General features: G+C 58.6%; 2 protein-coding genes across 2 annotated transcripts in view; one reads left to right on the plus strand and one right to left on the minus strand.

Annotated features, from left to right (window-relative positions):
* Nucleotides 1–1,328: 1,328 nt before the first annotated feature.
* Nucleotides 1,329–18,371, plus strand: LRRC56 (leucine rich repeat containing 56). Its single transcript, XM_045290418.1, has 12 exons — nucleotides 1,329–1,427; nucleotides 4,234–4,389; nucleotides 5,197–5,284; nucleotides 6,255–6,315; nucleotides 14,633–14,729; nucleotides 14,808–15,008; nucleotides 15,555–15,738; nucleotides 16,155–16,331; nucleotides 16,424–16,488; nucleotides 16,942–17,084; nucleotides 17,189–17,307; nucleotides 18,064–18,371. The coding sequence occupies exons 1-12, from the start codon at nucleotides 1,329–1,331 to the stop codon at nucleotides 18,369–18,371; spliced, it is 1,698 nt and encodes a 565-aa protein (XP_045146353.1).
* Nucleotides 18,372–18,947: 576 nt separating this feature from the next.
* Nucleotides 18,948–21,314, minus strand: part of LMNTD2 (lamin tail domain containing 2) — a 4,684-nt gene continuing 2,317 nt past the window's right edge. The window contains exons 7-13 of the mRNA XM_004717191.1: nucleotides 20,964–21,259; nucleotides 20,370–20,689; nucleotides 20,165–20,281; nucleotides 19,841–20,055; nucleotides 19,572–19,666; nucleotides 19,415–19,467; nucleotides 18,948–19,079 (exon numbers count right to left, since the gene is read on the minus strand). Coding sequence (XP_004717248.1) covers nucleotides 18,948–19,079; nucleotides 19,415–19,467; nucleotides 19,572–19,666; nucleotides 19,841–20,055; nucleotides 20,165–20,281; nucleotides 20,370–20,689; nucleotides 20,964–21,259 — 1,228 coding nt within the window. The remainder of the gene's footprint in view (nucleotides 19,080–19,414; nucleotides 19,468–19,571; nucleotides 19,667–19,840; nucleotides 20,056–20,164; nucleotides 20,282–20,369; nucleotides 20,690–20,963; nucleotides 21,260–21,314) is intronic.

The raw sequence follows: 21,314 nt of genomic DNA on the forward strand, positions 1-21,314 counted from the left end.
TCTCCACTCACACCAATGGTCCTGAAGGAATCATCCGCCCTGGATTCCCTGTGTTTCCAGTTCCTATCTGTACCAGTGTACATCCTCTGGTTAGCCAAACTTGCAAGGTAGAATTGGGATCATGATAGGGGAGGGGGAAGCATTTAGGAACATCTGTATGTTATTATTATTAGTCTAGCCTTACCACTTTATTTCATTTAAAAAATTGTTTCTGTTGGGTTTTCCAGGTTGTGAAGCACAGAAGGAGTGGATACCTAGCGATAATAACTGATGCAAGGGTTTATGGGGCGTTGTGGGGGGAGGGGATTAGGGAGGATGAGGGGATTTGGGGAGCAAACAATGTATGAGGGAGGGAGGAGGGAGCACTAGAACTAATTGTGATTACCACTCATTTTAAATGCGATTTGATCACTAAAATGTTCTAAAATTCATTGTGGTAATGAGTATACGATTCTTCTGAACCCGATTGAACTATTGGGTCGGATGATAGGTGGAATATGTGCCAATAAAACTGTAAAAGAGAAAAAGAAATACCAGGACCCAGCTACCTCTCTTCTCAGGGACACCCACCTGCGGAAAGAGCCGAGCATTGCGCCCGCGTTGAGCGCAGCGCTGTGCACCAGGGCGAGGACCAGGCGGGTGAGCTGTGCTCCCGACGCACCAGGAGCACTCAAGCCTGAGGGCGACACCCTACTGTCCCATGACAGGATGTTTGCAGGACGATGTGCTGACAGCATCACGACAGATCTTATACCAAGACTGCTGTTATGAAAGAAAAAACCAAAATAAGTTTCCGCGGCCCATCTCAGACTTTGATGGCGGGAGGGGGACACTGAAAGCTAAGGTTCCGCAGGGAATCAGCCCTTCCCTTCCCGCCCAACCGCCTCGCCCCTCGCTGCCGCTGCGGCCCCCCCGCGGCCACCGGGCGGGGACACACTGACCCCGACCCTCGCCGCGCGCCCCAGGCCCTGCGGTCAGGCCGCGGGCGCTGGCGCTCGGCACGCCGGGTCTTCTCCGGCTCCGATGGGGACCCCTCGCTCTGGGGACCCTTCCCCACTGGCCTTGCTGGTGTCGGCCGGCAAACCCAGCTTCCGGGCCCGGCCAGTCCCCCAAGTCCCAGTCTCAGGGGCGACCCCCACCTGGGAAAGGTGGGTCCCCACAACCCAGGCCGCACCTCGTCGGACTCCCCTCCGCCGGGCTCCCCGAGTCCGTCCCGGGACGCAACGCCTCCCGGACCCCCACCTGCTAGGCCTCGCGGGCCCCTGCGGGCAGCTCGGGCCGGAGATCATGAATATTGAGTATTCAAATGAGGTCACGCCCCCGTTGCCATGGCGCCCAGGGCCCGCAACCTGCGGCGGAAAGAACTGGCCGGAGGCCCAGCGACGCTGGAGGCGGAGGGCGCCCAGGACCCCGGGCCGAGCCTCCGGGTGAGCGCCTGCGTGTGTCCCCGCGCCCGCCCCTGTGCTGGTGAGGGAAACTGAGGCCGCTGACCCCGGGGACCCAGGTCTTGCGGCCCCCTGGGGCGGGGGTGGAGGGCAGTGCTACAGGGGCTAAGCCCTGTCCCTGGGGAGGAGAGATAAGCTCGGGACCGGGTCAGCTCTGGGTTGTGTCCAGGTTGGGGTCTCTGATGAAGGAACCAGGCCCTGCCCTTTGAGGGAGGGCACAGAAGGGAGTAGGGAGGTGGGAGGGACTGGGGTCATCCCTATGAGTCAAGAAAGGGGTGAAGGAGGGTCTCTGGGGTACAACCTGGGGTTGGGGACAGTGTCGGGTGACCCACCAAGCAAGTTTGCACCAGCTGCCTTGTGAACCCTCTACCCCTAGGGGCGGGCAGCGCCCGGGAGTCATGGGTTAGGGGCTTGTGGAGCAGGGCCTCCAAGGGTGCAGAGGGTCTGTCAGAGTCTGGCAGGAACTCCAGAGCCGGGGCGCTGACCTCTGGCCCCAAGGCCCTTGGGTTCAGACAGACCCCCAGGTCAGCTGATCTCAGGAAGGAAGGAGAGACAAAGGCAGCCCCTTGGGGCTGGGGGTTGGGAGTGGGGGCACCTAGCCCGGCCTTCCTCTGCTCAGGGGACCTGGGCTGGAGCCTGTGGGGAGGGGACTGACTGGGGAGCGGCTCCCCAGAGGACTGTACCTCTAGGGTTACCCTGGGGCCTTGCCCTGGCTGCAGCAAACTCTGGAAAAAGGACCGACCAGGAGCCTGGCTCTGAGGGGTGTGGGCACACACTTGTTCAAGCCGCTGACCCTAAGCCCTGGAGAGGTCAGACTTCCGGAGGGCAGACCCTCAACCATTCGTTCATTCATTCATTCATTCATTAACCCAAGGAGCCTGTGGACGTTGGGCTCCAGGCCAGGCAGGCCCAGCAGGGGTGCCGCATATAGACCTGGCTGTACCAGGCAGAGAAGCAGGGTGTGAGCAGGGCACCCCGTGATCGGGCCTCCAAGGGGTCAGAGGGAAGACCTCGCTATGAGGGTCACCACTACCCCAGGGGCTGGATCGCAGGGTATAACAGGCAGGGCCAGCCCTGAGCTGGGCCTCAGGGGCAGCCCGCCAACCCCATCGAGCGGCAGGCAAGGGCTCCTTTGGGGAGAGCTCGGGCCAGTGGGATGAAGAAAGGGGTTTGGAGGAGGAGGAAACATTCACACGGAGTGCACAGGGACCCCAGAATCGGCCCCCCACCCACCCAGACCCAGTGGTGACTGAGCAGTGGGGGTTATGCTTAGCTCACCTGGTGCTTGGGCTTGGGGATCCTGACCAGATTCTCCTGCAGGTGCTGTCTGGGACCACATGCCACCCACATGTCCAGATGTGTGACTGCCTGCAGGTAAGGGGCTCAGCCAGACTGTGGGGTTGCCCCAAGACTCTGGCCCTGGCACTAGCCTGATGCCCATCAAATGTGAGTATGTCGGGGGGAGGGGGTATCGGGGTACTCAAAGGACAGGACCGGCGCTAGCCTGGGAGTCCTTGGCAGCTGCTTGCTCCTGAGGGTAGACAGAGACTCAGGGCCCATCCCAGGCAGGGGGACTGGCATTCAAGGCTGGGGAGGTATGCGAGGTGCTGCCAGGCTGAGGCACCGATGGGGCCAGGCCAGAGTGACTTGCTGTGTGAGGGCCAGAGTCCCGGTGGCTACAAAGCAAGTGGGTGAGACTCCCCGGGCTGGCCGAGTCACTGTGTCCACAAGAGGCTGCAGGCCCTGGATGGTGATGTCAGCTGGTTGAATGAGCTGGGCTGCAAGGGGAGGGTCTCGTGGGCTGCAGGTGTGGTCAGACCAGACCAGCACTCCTGTTTTTCCACCCCCAGCTGCCCCACCCACCCCCACCTTCCTCCTCCCAGGGGCAGCCCAGCCACTAGCCCTTCCTGGCCCCGACCCCCACCTCCAGCCACCTAGCGCCAGGCCTGGCTCTCATGGTCTCTTTACAGCAGAGGGAGGCCCTGGTCAACCTACCTCCCTGACCATTGGCTCTGGGGCTGTGACTCCCCATAGAATTAGGGTAGCACAGAGGGAGGAGAAACCAGGGGAAGCATGGAGACGCTTCCCGTGGGGAGTAGGCCAGCCTGGGGTCCCTGGGTGGGTGGGATCCCAGGTGCTACCACACTCAGCACAGGAGGCCCAGTGAGGCCTTTTGCTTCTAGAGCAAATAGAGCCTGTTTGGGATCCTCTGCAAGCAGCCTGCTGCCCTAGACCTTGCTCCCTGCCCACCTAGCACATGCAGCCCACACACGTGGGGGAGTTTGCCCCCTGGCAGGCAGAGGCCACAGAGGACATCTACCACAAAGTGGGCAGAAAGATCAGGGACCTCTCCAGGGGCTTCATTTGGAGACAAGGGACCCCAGTGAGAGACCCCGGTCAGGACCTGTCAAGACTAAGGTGACCAGATTGTAACATTGGTAAAGCGGACAAAAGCGGGACACCACTGATAAAACTCATATCCTGGCGCAATAGCCACATGGCAGTCGAAAACTGTATACCCTAGCTTGCTGTGCATTTTTTCCAAAACTTGGGACTTTTTTAAAACGCCGCAGGACACAGGAAAAATTGTTAAAAATCGGGGCTGTCCCGCCAAAAGCGGCACGTCTGGTCACCTTAGTCAAGACTCCTGAACCAGGCTCCGTGGACGGTATGGGCTGAGCTCAGGCTGAGGCCACTTGTTGGGGTCTGAGGGTCTCCGGCTGGGGGCAGAGGAAGGAGCCTGGGGCCCCCATGGGTTTGCCCTCTGCCTTGCCCAGTTTCACAATAGATGGAGCGGGCCAGAGAGGGCATGCGGAGCCCTCCGTCTGGCATGGCCAGCGTGCGGGTGCGGGAGCTGAGCTGGCCGGGCCTGCACAACCCCTGCCCGCAGAGCACGGCCCTCAGGGAGCAACTGATGGAGGGGTGCCTGTCCCCCATCAGGCTGGTGAGTGGAGGCTGTCAATGTGCCCACCTCCTGGGCCTTCGGGCAGGGTGGTGGTACCTGTTTGTTGCCTGAGTCCTGGGGCAGGGGTGGGCAATGAGACAGGACCTGATAGTCCGGGAAATCACTGGCTTTGCCCCAGGGTGACACCCCTCTGACAGGCAAGGGGAGGGCGAAGACTGGACATCGGGCAGGTGGGACAAGGAGGGAAGGGGCCCGGCTGCCCCAGGCTGTGCTGGCCCTGAGTGCCTGTCATTGTCCCAGCCTCCACCTCCGGCCAATACAGCCCACCAACAGGCCTTCGGGTGGTCCTCAGGGTCCCCTGGACACTGGTCCCCAGGCAGGGACTCCTTGTCCGGGTGGAGGGTTGCTCAGGCATTAAGTGTCCTGCTGCCACCAGGGCTGAGGAATAAGTCCCCCAGCTCAGGCCGGGGGTGGGGTTGGGCAGGCTGTGGTGGGCAGCTGGCCTACCCTCTCCCACACGCATGACGCACATGCAGAGACGCAGCACAGCCGTGTGCGCTGTTTCCACACGGGCACATGGGCCCCACCTTTCAGAGGAGCAGCTGCAGCTCCGGCTTAAGCACATGTTCATCCTGGGCACCGCCAGCTGTGACCCGGTGGAGGGTAGCTGGCTGGCAGGGAAGCCCTGGGTCTCCTCCTGACACGGCCAGCATGGCCATGCCCTGTGAGAAGGTACCCTGTCTGAGCTAAGGGTGCCCACTGGGCCCTACACCTGGTTGGAGGGTAGGAGGTGGATGGCCATGCCTCCAGGTAGTGTCCTGGCTGATGGCCTGTTGGTGTCTGCAGCAGGCGCTAGCCCAGGTGGATGACCTGCGCACCGTCCACACCCTGGAGATGTGTGTGGACACCCACAGGAACAGCCTGGGGAACTTCGGTGAGAGCCTGCTCCCCTGCCCCCATCCACAACTTCCCCGGGGCGAGGGCAGGTTCTGCTGACCAGCAGGCGAGCCAGTGTCCACCCAGATGATGTCAGACCCAAGGCCAAAGGCTCTGTGTGAGGTACAAGCAGAGACCAGAGGACACAGCGCCCCCGGGAGGTTCACACAGCATCTGGTAAAGCTGCCCATGTGCTTTCGAAACTTATTTTGCAATAACTTTGAACTTGGAGAAAAGCCATGAGAATGCTGAAGAGCCTCTCACATGCCTCTGCTGTTCATGTGTGCACACACGTGCACACAGCACACGTGCACATAGACATGCATGCAGACACGCACACACGGGAGTGCACTTCAACACACATGCACGCACACAGACATGCACACACAGCACACACACTCAGGCAAGCATTTCCCTGAACCACCACTCATTGCAGACACACAATGTTTCATCCACAGACATGTGGGGGGTATTTTCTGAGAACAAGGACCATCCACTCTCAGCAGTGACCCGTCAGGACCCCCGTGTCCATGCAGCCTCCCCCTTCCGCATCCTGACCCAGTTGTCACCTATCCCGTGTCCTTTCAGTTCCTGAGGGTACATGTGGATCTGTGGTCCCTGCAGGCTCCTCGCCGGCCCCCAAGGCCCAGGGACACTGAGTCACCAGGCCAGTGCCCCCACAAAGGAGACCCTTTCTGGAAGATCGTGGTTTGCAGGCCATATGGACATTCTCACTTCTGGGGGGTCATGGCCGACTCCTTGGGGGCATGGACGGGGCAGGGCAGGCAGCCCAGGGGGCCTTGTCTGCTGGTGTGCCCTCCTTACTCTGCCCCGCCCTGTTCCCAGCACCAGGCTGGGCTGCAGGGGTGAGGCTGCAGTGTCTCTCCCAGCCAAGCCCTGCAGGGTAGAGTGGGGGCTGGAGAGAGGGCCAGGGCTCCTGCCACCAGCCTTCTTCCTGTGGCCCCTAGGGGTACACCTGCCCAACCTGAGCCAACTGAAGCTGAATGGCAGCCGCCTGGCCTCCGTGAGGTGAGTGACCTGTGTGTGTTGGCCGGTGGGGAGTGGAGGGGGCTGTGAGTCAAGTGGACCGTGAGGACTTAGGGAGGACAGGGACTAAGACTCCAGCCTCAGAGGATTGCCCCTAGCCTCCTCTGTCACTGTCTTGCCGTTCCCAGACATGGAGAGGAGGGGGTCTGGATGGTCCCTCAGGCAGCCTGGCCCAACCTGCCTGGTGGCACCCACTCAGAGCACTGGGCCCAAAGCATCCCCTCTCCCCAAGGGCTGCCACAGAATTCTTGCTCTCTCCTTCCGTCCCTCCCTGAGCAGTTGGGGTTGGAAGTCAGGGGTCCACTTGGGACCCCAAAGGCACTGACCAACCTCCAGGGAAGCAGGCAGCACAACAGGAGCCTGGGGGAGGGGGCGGGGCACAGGGTTGGTCCCAGACTAATCACAGCGTCAGTGAGTCATGGGGGTCCCCGCTGTGTCCCCAGTCCCTGTGCCCAGCAGGGGGAGCAGATGGACAAGGATGGCCCTGCCAATAGGTGCTGCCCTCCCCTGGGCCAGGATCAGGGCCGAAACCTTCCTGCAGAGCACGGCAACCCCCAGAAAACCAGCAGGGCCCGCCTGCCGAGCCCCCCCCCATTCACTCTCCTGTGTCGGGCTGAGGAACTGGACATTCGAGATTTGAGCTGCGGCCCATCACTGGCGTGGCCATCTCCCTGGCTCAAACCACAGCAGATTCTTCCTAGGGGCACTGCTGGGCTTTGCAGCCAAGGCCAGCATTCTAGAAGAGTCCCCAGACCTTTCTGTGTGGCCTCAGCCGCCATGCTCGCGGGTTCCCATTGCACAGATGGAGAGGCACTAGAGTAGTGACATTTCCTCTGTTTGTCAAGGAAACTTCAGAGAGGGTTTACTGGAACACAGGAAGGCCAGGGAGCAGGAGGGAAGACAGGGGGCCCAAGAAAGGCACAGTGTGGAAATGGAAGTGGGTCAGGACTGGGAGCCGGACTTCCCGAATCTTGCCCGTGACCGATGGCCCCTGTGCTACACAGCAGGGTTGGCAGTCTTTCTCTAGCTTAACCAGGACGAAGAGTCTCCACTGTTGAGGTCATAACAGCTCCACAGAGGCCTCCCGGCATGCAAAACTCCCACCGAGAGGCAATGCCACGTGCCACCCGAAACACACCCACATGGTCACGGTTCCAAGGACAATGACCAGATCAGATTGTAAGTGTTCAGGAAATGTGCGTGCCACCCATCCCAACAGTGACAACCACACGGACCTTGACGGCGTTTGTTACGGAATCCTTCAACGGGCCGCTCGGTGCTTGCTGGCCCACAATGGCTGAAGGCCAACCAGAGGCAGTAAACCGCCGAGCTGAGGAGGGCTGGCCGAGCAGCAACGAGTGGGTGGCTTCGCAGAGGACGCCTGTGCCCAGGGTCGGTGTAAGGGCTGGGAGAGAATGCATCAGAAGCCGGAGGGCAAGAAGGAAGGGCCTGTCACTGACTACGAGGTCAACTGCTCTTTGTTGATGGGACCAGAGTGGCTGACTGGTCATTGGCTCCGAAGGATCTCCTCGGTGTCCTTTCCCTCAGCCAGGGGCCAGGGTGGGGCAGCGCTTCCTCAGCAGTGTGGAAGAGAACTACGTGGAGAGAAGTCACCCTGACAAGTGCTGACACCCAGCCAGCCTTTGGAATCCACAAAAGGAGCTCCGAGGGTGGTAGTTACACAATCTGGTGTCAACTTGAGACTATTAAGGGTGGAGTCTAGCCTATCAATCAGGTCACAGCTTGATGACCTCATTTGGAGGCACTAAGGAGATAGATAGCTCCCTGGAGGCAGGAAACAGACTCACTCCCTATGAGGCATGCTTGCTGACAAGATACATGGAGCTACGCTGGAGCCCTGGAGATGGAGGAGCCACGTGGAGACCCTGCCAGCGCTGAGATAGCTCTACTGCCATTGGATTCACAAGACTTTCCACCCACTGGCCTGTGATCTTCCTGCATTCAGCATCATTGCATGTGTTGTGTGAGTCTGAAGAGGACTTTATAGATTGTTATCGGACATATGGGCTAATCTTGGACTTCTGGATTGATCTGAACTGGGCTAGGATGTTTTTTCAATATTCACTTGCTCTTGCATAGAAAGTTCTGTCTTATACATAGATGAGTATCTATGAATTGGTTTCTTTAGTCCACCTGGACTGACCCAGTGGGCAAGTCTGGTGACAGCGTCATGGCTGCTGTTCCCCTGTGTCCAGCGGGGCCAAGCCTCCGTTCATGATTTGTATTTGCTCATACTCAGTCTTCGGGGTCTTGTAGCTTCTCGGTGCAAGGCAGGCTGGATGGCACAACCCTCCACCCAGTCTCTCTCCATTCACTTGGCCCGAGGCCGCCTTCACTTGAACAAAAATCCTTTGTCTCCATTTGGGCAAACCCACCGGTTCTGCCCGCGCCTGCAGTGCTGCTAAAGAGGCCCACCTGCACCCACGTGGTCACAGCGAGGTCTTGTTTTTCTTCTATTCGATTCATGGCCTTGCCTGTCACGTTTGAGTCTTTCCTCCTACTCGTCTTTAAGGTCATTCTGATGGTGCTGACAAGGTGGGCGCCCAGCTGAAGGTTCACCAAACCATGAGTCAGTTTCCTAGCATCACCTACCAGGTACTCTGTCCCTTCTGTTCCGATGATAGACCTGTCGCCTCCATCCTTGACTGGGATCACATTTCCACGTAAATGCACTAACGAGCTCCGTTTCCTCCGCTGTGCGTTCTTAGGCCCATGCCGCAGTGCTGCATGCCTGGTTTGAAATGCGTATTGAGATCGGACAGGATGGTATCTTCCTCTCTGCTTTCCTTTTCCCAGAGTGACCTAGCTATTATGAACACTTATTTTATTTAAAAAAGTCTTTTTATTGTTCGGTGGGAGGTACCTTTCAAGTCTTCATTTTTGTGTTCAACAAACCTCCCAATACCTTCCCTGCTCCCTTTTTCTCGTTTCCTCCTCGTGAGGAATATTACCTTCTCCTGTCTCCATCAGCACATCGCTTCTCCTTCCTTCCCTCCAGCAAAGCCTGGTCCTGTCGATGCGAAGAGCCTTTAGCCATCGTGTGCAGACCGGAGTTTACCTGTCCACTCCTCCACCGATGGGCCTGTTGTAGTTTCTATCTTCTCTTGGTCGTAAACTGCACTGTGATGAACATGGTGTGCACGTGTCTATTTGGGCTATGGTTCTCTGACACTGGTTCTTGCATTTGAATCTTACAGTTTGTTCAGTCACACACACACACACACACACACACACACACACACCCTTCTCGGAAACTTTTACTGACATTGCAAGATCGTTACATCCTAATCTGGTTACCTTGTCAGGTTTTCTCCATCCAGGATGATGGCATTATCTCTTCGGTTATATGTGCTTTCTTCTTAAGTGGTTTTCAATTTCCTGTGTAAAAGTCACATCAATTAGGAGGCTTTTTGTTTCAAGTAAAAGAAATCCATATCCAAATGACCTACAGTGTGGGAAATTATTTATACCTTTCAGGTTTGGGTTGGACCCAAACCTGTTTTAAGCACAGAGAATACATCTTCCTGCTCAGAAGCACAAAGCTGACTTTTTCTGGATGGGTTAACTCAGGAGGCAAACCATGCAACCGAAGGCCCAGGTTCTCCCCACAGAATGTAGCTATTTGTATTCAACAAGTGTGTGTGTGTGTGTGTGTGTGTGTGTGCACACGCGTGCACCCTCTCACACCTATTAGAACAAGCATAATGCTCCCAGCATTCTTCTTGCATGCTTCCCCGGAGAGAAGGGCATTGCGTGCACACCCCTACCATAGTCACTGGCAAGGGGACGGGATGATAATGGGCTTAGACCATCCAGGATGTCCCCTCTTCGCCGCCCTTTGGGCCAGGGTGGGATGCTGGCTTCTTCTGAATCATGTGGCTCCCTGATATTACAACTAAATGAATGAGTTCTTATTTCTGTAGCACTTCCCCCACTGGCTGTTGGAAATATAGGGAAGCGTTGTTGATTTGTATAAATCTGGCTTATTGTATCTGTTCATGTGGTTCAACTATCCCATTGGTCCAAGTCAATCAGTATTGATTATCCCATCGTCAACAACGAGTGAGCCTTCTCTCCTCACTTCCAACCCTTCAGCCTCTCTTCTCTCTCCTGCCTGGAGAGTTGCCCGGGACCTGCAGAGCCATGTCGAGGGGCAGCAGACATCCTTGCTTTGTTCCTGATCCTAATGGGTATGTGTCAGGGACGTTCACTATAGATACACACGACCACGATGTTTCTCCGTTACTCTTCAGTGTGGCTGTGTTAGTCCAGGTTGACTAGAGAAACAAATCCAGAGATTCATATGTGTGAGGGAGAACTTTACAGCAAAGAGCAATTGTACATTAAGAAAAGATCCCAGCCCAGAACAAATCAAGTTCTTAAGTCCGATATTAGCCCATTTGTCCAATACCAGTCTATAAGTTCCTCTTCAGACTCACGCAACACATGCAATGTTGCTGAATGCAGGAAGATCACAGGCCAGTGGGTGGAAAGTCTTGTGGCTCCAGTGGTGGTGGAAGCATCTCAGCGCTGGTGTGGGTCTCCACCTGGCTCCTCCAGCTCCAGGGCTCTGGCTGCATCAGCATAGCTCCAGGTGGCTTGTCAGCAGGAAGACTAAGCAGAGAGAGTAGTTCCACCTCCAGGAAGGAAGACAGGAGTTCCCAGAATCCCCAGGATAAAGCCATGCCCACACAGAGGTCTCACTGCTTATGGCCTGATTGACAGGCTAGACTCCACCCCTTCCCAGTTTGACAGGCGACTATGCAACTGCCACAGTGGTCAACTCCAGTGACATTTTTATGATGGTTGCATTTCTGTATTGAATTACCTGATCACAATGCATTACTTCAAAACCATCATAACATTAAAATAATATGTAGGAGTTTTCCACATCTATGTTAATCAACGAATTGGTCTTTTGATTTCTCAGTCCTGTCCTTAATTGACTCTGGAATCAAAGATCAACTCTTAAGATGTCTCTTTAGAGCTTTTTCCTTTTAACTTCTGAAGCTTCTTACTTAAGAAACTGTGATAGAAAATAGAATTATCTATCCCATGATTGTTCACTAAAGCTTGCTTGTAAAAAAGTTCATATTCTTGACTCTTGCAGCTGGAGAGGATCTCTGATCAGCATCTTGCTTCTCTAATGATTATTCGTTGAATCGAGTTTGTCTTCTGTTGCTTTTGTTGAGAGTTTTGTCTAAGTTTTCACAGTTGTGGGTGTAGAGTTTGTTCGTCATGAATGGCCTATTACCGTTTTCCATCTCAGCCCTACCTGTGATTGTTTCTGCTTGAAGTGAGCACACTTACTCCCACTCTCCGTCCTAAGCCCGGAGCACTATCTGTTCATCTTTCGAAAGCATCAGCCCTCGGCTTGTCTTAGTGATCTGGGGCTGCTGCAGCAGAAATACCACAGTGGGTGACTTTAGCAAAAGACAAGTTTTCTCTCTCACAGTTTAGAAGGCCAGGGGTCCAGATTCAGGGCACTGGCTCCAGGGAAAGGCTTTCTCTCTCTGCCAGCTCTGGGGGCAGGTCATAGCCTCATTCTTCCCCAGGTCTACCTGTGTACAAAGGACAAGTTCCACTCTTTTCTCTTCTTTCTAAGTGAACCTGAGGTCTCGGTTTGCTTGTTTATCCTCTTTCAGTCTCAAAAGAGATGGACTTAAGATGCAGCCTAACCCTGTGGATCACACTTCAATGACCCAACAGCCTCCAATTCTGCCTCCTTCACACCACAGGGTTGGCAACACACAGTGGCATCACAAGGTGGTGGACAATGATGTGACAATGACTGCTGTGGCCAAGTTGACACACGTTTTGGTGGGGGTGGGGAACCCCACAACTCAGTTGATAACCACACTCTCAATCTTCTCTATTATTTTTCTGGTTGTTACGGGTTTTGCCCTTTATGATGTTCTTTTTTCTTATGCCTCTCACTATCTTAGCTCTTATAGCTCCTTAAGTGTAAGGAGCCTTGCTCAGTCTTTCTAATTCCTTTTTATTCTGCTAAGTTTACAGCGTTAAAGTTGCACAGACACCTGTGCCTATAAGCCTTGCTCCTATCCTTAGTGCCATGTAGTCTGTAGTTTTCATGTGGATTCTTCCTTTAATCCAAGAAGTGGTGAAGTCTGCTAGTTGTTCTCCAATATTTATTTTCCTGCAGTGATAGGACTCCCCAGTCGCAGCTGGGCATGCGACCATCCAAAGGAAATGAGATTTCCCAGCCTCCCCTGTAACGAGGCGAGGCCGCGTGAATGGGTTCTGAGCCAGTGGAGGGATGCACACAACCTCTGGGGAAAAACAATAATGCCATGACAGCAATGGGGGAAAATTTCATTCAGAAGCAACCCTACAGAGAACTCAATGGGAGATACGTAGACAGGAGTGGTAAAAATGGAGAAAAGTAACTGTCAATAACTAGAGCCAATAACCAGACTCGCAGAGATGTCAAGTGGAGTGGGCAGGTAGAGGTCAAACATGTGTATTATTGGGATCTCCACAGAAGTAAACAGAATGAAACAGTACAGGTATTTAAAGATCAAAGGAAACGTGTCAGGCTTTCATCTGCAGATCAAAAGGACACGCCATGCCTCGGAGGGAAGGGTGCAACCCTGAGGCACATCCTACCTAGTAGAGTTACTGAACTTATCTAGAGGATAGAGTTCTTTAGGCAGCCAGGAAAAAGAGGTCAAATCAACTTTGAAAGAGAGAAACAAGGTGAGCCCCTGAGCCCTTCCTTAAACTCCCTTACAGAAACACGCAAAGCCAGAAGGCAGGGAACACTGCCTACCAAAGCCCAGTGGAAAGAAAGTCTGAAGCAAGGCTTTTATACCCAGCCAAACGGTCATACAGCTACAGAGGCAGTAGAGTGAACAGGTAATCTGGAAAAATAGTTTCCATGAAAGCCTCTTGTAACACAGTAATTATCAGTCAGTCAAGCGATGATTGGGGAGACCTGTACGTCAGGAAGCAGTGGGCCTGTGTAACACTGAGGAGCAAGGACCAAAGCAAACGGAGAAAGCTCAATGGGCAGGTTGGACAGTGGATGGCGTGGCCTGAAAGCTCAATGGATAGGCCACACAGTGGATGAGATGTAACCAAAGGTGGAGTTCGTGAACTGGAAGGTAGATCTAAAGAAATTAGCCAGGCATGGAGAAATCATTAAGAAGAGCCTACAAGATAAGAGGCACTTTGACATAGCGGAAGGCAGGAAGCCAGCCTGAGCCCTCCGAGGAGGAGGAGGAGCAAGTGGGGGTCCGTAAGTGTGAACACAAGGAGGCCAGTGAGGCTGGAATAGAGGATGGACACAGAGGGCACCAGGCCCAGCAGAAACATGTGCACACAGGTTCTGCGGCCACCTCCAGTATTGGTGCCCATGCCCCAAGGGCAGCCCCCCGCCCCCCGGGCTCAGAGCTTCCGACCAGCCCTCAGAGTCTCCTTTCCAAGTCTGGACACTGAAACAGCCATCATGAGAAACATTGTTACAGCTGCATCATGAGAGGGCGGAGCTGAAACATGCCCACTGGGACCCTCAGGGGCCGCAGTGCCAGTTGAGGACCTGCACTGCCAAGGGCCCGTCACTAGTGTCTGAGGGACGTGGAGGAAAAGAAGCACTGTTTCCAAGAAACAAGAACAGTGTGCTATGAAGAGGGGCACATTACTGTGTGCTTGGAAATTCAGCGATGAGAACAGCTTAAAAGTAAGTAGATAAAGATGAGGGCACCTCCCAGAGAGCCCAAGAGAAAGCCAAGAGGTCTCCATGGACGAGGAATGGCAAGAGAGCGTGGGTCAGTCCCAGAGGACCGACTGACCGGTGAGGACGCGGAAACACCAAAGCAGCAGCCGGCCAAAATACCCCAGAACCCGGGGCCGGTGGTGGGCCGGGTGGAAGGACCTGCAAACGGGGACACGCCCAGGTCTGGAGCTGTGGGACAGCGGGTGGAGAGGGTCTGGATGGGCACGGGTGGGAACCTGGCCATCAGCCTTCGGAGGAGGAGCTGGCAGAGGGAGGGGCAGCTCAGCTCTAGTCCAATGGGCAGCAGGGAGGTGAGGCCAGGCCATCTGGCACAAGCTCAGGTCCTCCAGGGGATAGAGAGGGTGGAGGACACCCTACCCTCGTCACTTCTGGCTCATGGCCAGGCTAGGAGAGCCCTTGAAGTCTCCCCCACCACAGCCTCCACTGCCAGGCCCCTGGAGACAGCCAGGTGAGGGCCACAGCTGAGGAGGGGCATGGCTCTGCACCCCACGACTGCACTGACCACCCCTCTGCCTTCTATAGGGACCTGGGCACGTCCCTGGGTCGCCTGCAGGTGCTCTGGCTAGCTCGCTGTGGCCTGCCTGACCTGGACGGCATAAGCTCCTTCCCAGCCCTGAAGGTGGGTGGGTAACCACACCCTGGGCAGGGAGGGGCGCAGGGCCGCGCCCCGGCTGAGCCCTTCCCCCCTGCTGCCCAGGAACTCTATGTCTCTTTCAACAACGTCTCAGACCTGAGCCCGCTGTGCCTGCTCCAGCAGCTGGAGGTGCTGGACCTGGAGGGCAACAGCGTGGAGGACCTGGGCCAGGTGCGCTACCTGCAGCTGTGTCCCCAGCTGGCCACACTCACCCTGCAGGGCAACCTGGTGTGCCTGCGGCCAGACCCTGGCCCCTCCAACAAGGTGGGTGGCATGGGCAGGCTGAGGGGACTGCCCCCTCTCCCCACCAAACACAGCCCCCAGCCCCTGGGCCTCACTTCCTCAGAGCTCGTTCTCCGCAGTCCCAGGAGTGCCAAGGCAAAGAAGCCACACCACCATGTGCACACAAAGCCCCAGGCCTGCACCACACGAGACTTTGCAGCGCCACCCTGGGCTTGCACAGAACCATGCACGGGCACGCACACGCGCACACACTCGTCCAGCACAGAGATCCCACCTCCTCCACACACAGCCGTGCATGAGGTTTGTTCCCCCATCACCCACCAGGGAACAAGTCACCTGCCCTCCCTCACTGGCCTCAGCTGAGTGAAACGACCTGCCAGGGGCCCTGGCCACCCAGTCACACAGTTCAGGGCAGCCTGCTGGGCCAGAGGGGCACCGGCCCCCTGGCCAGGTGAAGTGGCACGTCCTTAGTGGATATGAGCCTAGAGTCCCTGGAGCTCTGGCAGCTGAATAGCCAGGCCAACCTGGAGGGGACATACTCAACCCTGGCCGGCCTGCCTCCTGCAGGCTCCCCGAGGCTACAACTACCGGGCAGAGGTGTGCAGACTCATCCCGCAGCTGCAGGTCCTGGACGAGGCCCCGGCCGCACAGACCGGCCTGCCAGCCACCCGGACACTGACAGAGGACTGGCTCATGGTGAAAGAGGCCATCAGGGAGGGTGGCATGCTGGACGGCCTGCTGCCCGGGCTGGGTATGGGGTCCACTCACCCCCTCCAGGAGGGCGCCCACCTGGCCCGGAGGCCTCCCCATGGCCCCCAGGAGAGGTCTCTGTGCCAGCCCCACCCTCCCCTCCCCCTCATTGCACCACTTCCCCAGTGGCATCTGCACACACACCCAGACCTCACGGGGGCCACGTAGTACCTCACCCCCTGCCCCATCCCCAGAGCCCCATACCTGCCCACCAGACCCTCACCTCCTCCATAGGCCACTGCCATGGAAGCCTGGTCCCACCAGGCTCTCCCCTCGCCCGGCCCAGAGAGGACGGTCTGAGACTCAAAGGCCTGGCCTTGACGGACCCAAGCCTCAGACTGTCTGGGGTGGGCTTGGGAGCCAGATGGCTGACATGGGCCACAGTGACCAGGGACCCTCCCATTCTGACCTCCACAGACCGTCCTCATGGGGCCCCTAGGCAACGACAGAGCACCAAATTGTCTGTGCCTGAGGCTCAGCCCCGGACCCCCAGCCCGTGGCCCCTGTCCCTCCTGATTCCTGGGGGTCCCCTGCTGGAAAGCTTGCACCCTGAAGATCCAGCCCCAGAGGACAATGTCAGCAACCTCACCCACGGTAACTGCCCCCAGGTCCCAAAGTTCCCCTGCCACAGCCCCCAGGTCCCGAAGCTCCCCAGTCCCCAGGTCCAGCCCCATTCTCTTCTGTAGGTGTCAGCCATGTCCTCTGCGGGAACCCCACCAAAGGCCTTTGGGAACGCAGACACCACTGTCAGGTACCCTGCACTTCCCATGGCAGCGTCCAGGGCTCTGCCCTGTCCCTGGTGGCCAGCATCAGGGACCTGGTTCTCCCAGCGAGCCAGCATCAAGGGCCAGTGGCCAGAGACTCAGTCCCCCTTGTGGCCAATGTCTACAATGCCAGTTCCACCCCCATGGCCAGCGTCCAGGGCCCCAGTTCCCCATGGACCAGCAACTGGGCTTTACCCTGCCCCCACGGCCAGTGTTCAGGGCCAGTCCTCAGTGGTCAGGATCCAGGACTCTACTCCTCAAAGACCCATTTCAGAGGTCACGGCCAAGGTTGTTAACCCAGACTGTGGTCCAAGCAAGCCTCTGTCCAGGCCTGGGGCTCCAGCCCTCCAAGCCTCAACCCAGCTGAGTCCTTCCACCTGCGGGCTGCCACCCCTCTTGCTGAGGACTATGCCCCCTACACCAGCCCTCTCCCTCCCCAGACCTGGGTGCCCCCAGAACAGCTGTCCCTGCCCCGCCACCAGCTGGGGGACCTTGCAGCCCACGCCTCTGCCTCACGGCTGGACCCTGCAGACAGCCCTGACCTCCTGTCCAAGCTCCTGACCTGGAGGGAGCTATCCCAACGGTAGGTGCCCCTCCAAAGCCTGGGGGACAGGGGGACAGACCCTGGGGAAGCCAAGGGAATGCTGCAACCTCCCCCCTTCTCCACCACAGTCCCCTTCCTTGTAGGCATCGGGAGCCCTCAGAGGAAGGGACAGGAGCCCTGCAGGGTCCTCGGAGGTACCCTACAGAGCAGCAGGAGGAGGCCAGGCCCCAGGCCGCCAAGGGGCCTCTGGGCCCAGCCCCAGGTACTGAATCGCCGGCCCCCAGGGCTCTGGAGACCTCAACACCCTCCTGAGGCTGGGGGCCCCAAGGGGCTGAGACAGGGATGGCCTGAGACCTTGGTGGGGGGGGAACCTGCCTTGGGATATGGCATCAGTCACTAGTCTCCACCCCCACCCCACTGCCCTCTCACAACCTGGAGGTCTCCTGGCCTAGCTGGGCTGGTGGCGCTCAGAAAAGGAATTCCAGAAAAGCATTGTGAGCAGAACTGGGGGGTGGGGGTGGGGGAGCCTTCTGAGTGGCCTTGGCTGTATAAAGAGGGCAGGAGGGTGGGGACCGCTTGCCCCGTGGGGCTGCCCTGATCAGGGATGGTGGGACTCAGGGTCGCAGCTAGACAGGTGTCTGCCCTCCATGGCCAGGGAATAGGGTGGCTGCCTACCCTCCTGGCATCTGCAGCTATGCTGGCTGGTGGCAGGGTCAGAGGAAGGCAGGGGCCTGACAGGGTGACAGAGAACAAGCAGGGCGGGCTCGGACAGGGTTGAGAGGTGGCTGGTCAGCTGAGGGCGTTCTAGGGTTTGCCTTATGCAGGTTCCATAGAGATGACTGATCTGGGATCAGGTCCAGACCTGCAGGCCTCCCTGCATGCCACAGTGGACAGTGATGTGGGCGGTGGGGGCACAGGGTGTGTGTGTCTGTGGGGGTGCTGCCCAGGAAGCTGCCTCCCTGGCTGCACGGGCCCCTGAAACCAGTGGACACAGACCCCGCCCACCCTTGTCTTTCAGAGCACTCAGCAGGCCCCGCCCGCGAGCTGATGCCTTCTCCCCCCAAGAACCGGGCACCACCGGGTCCTGGCTCTGGCTCCTGGGGGTCATCTAAGAAGCCCTTCAGGGGGCGCCGACTCAGGGGCCTGGGGCCAGAGCTGGCAGCTGGGACTGCCCTGAAAGGCCAGGACGTGGCCTCAGGCCAGAGCCTGAGAGCCCAGGAATGCCCCACCCCACAGCCCCTCTTGGACGCGGCCCCCAGACACCAAGCCAGTTTCCAGTGCTTCCAGGCCCTCGGCCCCATCATTCCAGCCCACCCCCACCCCTAGTGTGAGCCCCTCCTCCACTGCCACCCTGCAGCACCTGTGTGACCATGTGGCCTGGACTCTGGTGGGCAAGGTGGGGTGGGCCTGGTTCCCGGAGAAGGCCCCCTAGGGGGTGGGGAGCAGCCAGTAGGTGGCAGAAGGCCCACCAAGATGGCACAGCCTGCTCCCACCACAGCTCAGGTCCAGAGGGGCGCCCCATGTGGCTGTACCGGGAGGGCTGCAGGGTGCTATAGCTGCCCCACCCACCCTCGTCCCACACCTGGATTAACCGGGGGCTCTGACAGCAGAGTTGCCCCATGACTCCAGTGGCCTGGCTTCAAGATGAGCAGCCTAGGGGGCCAGTGATTTCCTGGTGTGGAGATGGGGTGGTTATGTCCCTCCTCTCGGTGGGCGGGGATGCCCCCAAACCACAGGGAACACTTCACCTCTCAGGTGAACAGAAACGTGTGCCCTGCGTGGGCAGTGTTGGTTTAATAAAGTTCTCGCTCAGCGGGCACCGTGGGCCTCCCAGCTGTTCTCTGGCGTGCCGTCACCGGGGACCCCGAGATGGGTTGCGGGTCATCGGTCCCCATTCGGTGATCACAGGCGCCCGCAGGTGTCCACGGTGAAGGGCAGACAGCTCAGGAAGCGAAAGCCATACCTGCTCTCGGCTGTGCGTTGCACGGACAAGGCCACCATCGGGCACCTGCAGTCCACGCCCTTCCGGCACACCTGGGCATGGAAGGTGGCTGGGCTCAGGCCTGGGGTTTGGGGTGGGGGCATGGGTGCCAGGGTAGTCGGAGTGGGGTCATTGCTTGGGGTGCTGAGATGGCAGGAGGTAGGATGAGGGGGGCAGTGGGTGCAGGGGGGCACAACCCAGGAATGGGGGTGGGGCAGAGGGACATCTGCAGGTGCTGGGGTTTCAGAGGGCAGACCCTGGCTTGGGGGAGAGTGCTCGGTAGGATGAGGTGAGGGTGCGAAGGGGCAGGACCCTAGGGGGGTATAGAGAGGGCAAGATGGTGAAGGCCCCCCACGTCCAGGCGGCACAGGAGCCCTTTTCCTCTCACCTGGACCCTGTGCTCCTTCCTGGAGGTTCTGTCCTGAAGGCTGGGCCTGACCTCTGAGGGCAACAAAGAAGGGCGAGGAGGCACGTGGCTGACCCTTCAGGTTGCTCCTACCCACTCCCCCACCCCGCGCCCCACCCCGGCCAGCTGGCACACTCACCCCGTAAGCTGGGCAGGGGCTTCACAGCCTTGGTACACTCAGACCACCCAGACGCCTCCCGCTTTTTGGGGCTCAGAAGTGGCAAGACATCCCTCCTGGTGAAGCGAAGAGGGCCTGAGGGCTGCCCCCCAAGCCACTCCACAGGAAGGGAACAGGTGGGGTGAGATTTAGGGAGATGGAGGTGGTCTCAGCAGAATTTGGGCCCCTGGACCCCTCCTAGTGGGGGTGGAGTCTGGGGGAGGTGCAAACCCTGGCCACCCTGCCCTGACCTGGGCTTCCTGAGCTTTCCCTGGGGGCCCCTCGCCTGGCCCCTGCGCAGGGACCCAGGCTGGCTCGGAGGCTGCTGGGGCTGCTCGTGGCTGTGCGTGTCCAGCGGGGCCTCTGCGAGCGGGAAGCGGTCAATGGACAAATCGATGTTGTCGGAGAACACCCGGGAGGGGGATACAGGGGCCACGGAGGGTGGGGTGTGGAACTCGCTCAGCACCTGAGGAGAGAGGCGCGGCGCGGTGGTCACGCGGGGGTGGGAGGGGGGTCTCAATGGGGGGGGGTGTCCCCCACGACTCCCCGCTGCCCCAGGCCTGGCCTACACTGACCTGGCCCTTGGAGTTGAGGAGAAGGGTCACGCAGCCGTGGCCGGAGTGGATGCGGCCCAACTCCCCGCCCACGGATGCCTGCTGGTGCTTCTTACTGCTGGCCCCCACACCCCACACCTGCGGGGGTGGGGTGGGGGAAGGCCGAGTGAGGGGCGGGGCGGGGCGAGGTGGGGGCGTGGTGGGGGCGTGGTGGGGTGGGGCGCACCGTGACGTGGTGCCCAGGCTCCAGCACTGTGCCCGCCGGGAAGCGGTACCGGCCCTTGGGGAAGCTGCGCACCAGCTGCTGTAGCACGAAGCCACCCAGGTCGACGGTCTCGTCCAGTGACTGGTTGAGGATGCGGATAAACTTGTCGCGGCTGCTAACGGCCACGATCTTCAGGCCGGACCCTGCCAGCCTGTGGGACGCGGGTGCGGGGAGCGGGGCTGTGTCCCTCACGAGCCCTGGGGGAGGGTGGCTGGTGTCTGGACTGGCCTCGGGCCTCAAGTCGGCCTGGTGGGGCTTGTGCCCTAGGGTTTTCTGAAGATCTGGGGAAAAGAAGCCAGTGGGCTGGGGAATCCCCATGTGGAGCCACCACTTCACCTGTGACTGCAGCCATGGGGCTGGGCTGGGGGTGGGGGGATGCCAAGGCCCATTAGTTTCATTTCTCTGCAAACTCTCTGAAGCCCCCATCTGTGTGTGCAGGGTGGTGCTGCTGACCTCTACAGGGTAAACTCAGCGTGGTCTGGGCAGGTCTGCGCCTTAGGCTCTGGTACCGAGGGCATGCTGGGTGCTGGGAACCAGGGAGCCAGCCCAGGGTACCTGCTGGCTGCCGCCCAGGCTGGTCCTTGCGGAAACGATTCTCCTTGGCCCTGATGTGCTGAGCATGGAAGGAGCTGCACTCCCCGGGAGGGTGCCCGGTCACCTTCTGCACCATGGAGGGCATGGATAGCTGGGAGCTACAGGTGTCTGAGCAGGTGTAGGAGGTGGGCGAGCTGCTGGAGGCTGAGGGCGGGAAGCTCCACTCGACGCTCTTGGTGTGGCCCTCCAAGGGCTTCCGGTGGTAGGACTGGGAGCTCCACGTGGCTGCAGGCGGGTGTGGGGCCGGCCGGGGCTGCCTTTGGGTCAGGCTCTGCTCACCAGGTGCCTCTGGCTTTCACCCAGACACCCAGC

Source organism: Echinops telfairi, unplaced genomic scaffold, assembly GCF_000313985.2.
Source record: "Echinops telfairi isolate 266 unplaced genomic scaffold, ASM31398v2 ScPeMD7_37;HRSCAF=141, whole genome shotgun sequence".
NCBI classification, from domain to species: Eukaryota; Metazoa; Chordata; class Mammalia; order Afrosoricida; family Tenrecidae; genus Echinops; species Echinops telfairi.

What these genes read in the sequence shown, in the direction of transcription:
- LRRC56 (XM_045290418.1), top strand. Translation starts at nt 1,329, where the DNA reads ATGGCGCCCAGGGCCCGCAACCTGCGGCGGAAAGAACTGGCCGGAGGC. An exon ending in TGTCAGCAACCTCACCCACG is followed by an intron (nt 16,332 to 16,423) that starts GTAACTGCCCCC and finishes TCTCTTCTGTAG; the next exon opens with GTGTCAGCCATGTCCTCTGC. An exon ending in GCCTCTGGGCCCAGCCCCAG is followed by an intron (nt 17,308 to 18,063) that starts GTACTGAATCGC and finishes CTTGTCTTTCAG; the next exon opens with AGCACTCAGCAGGCCCCGCC.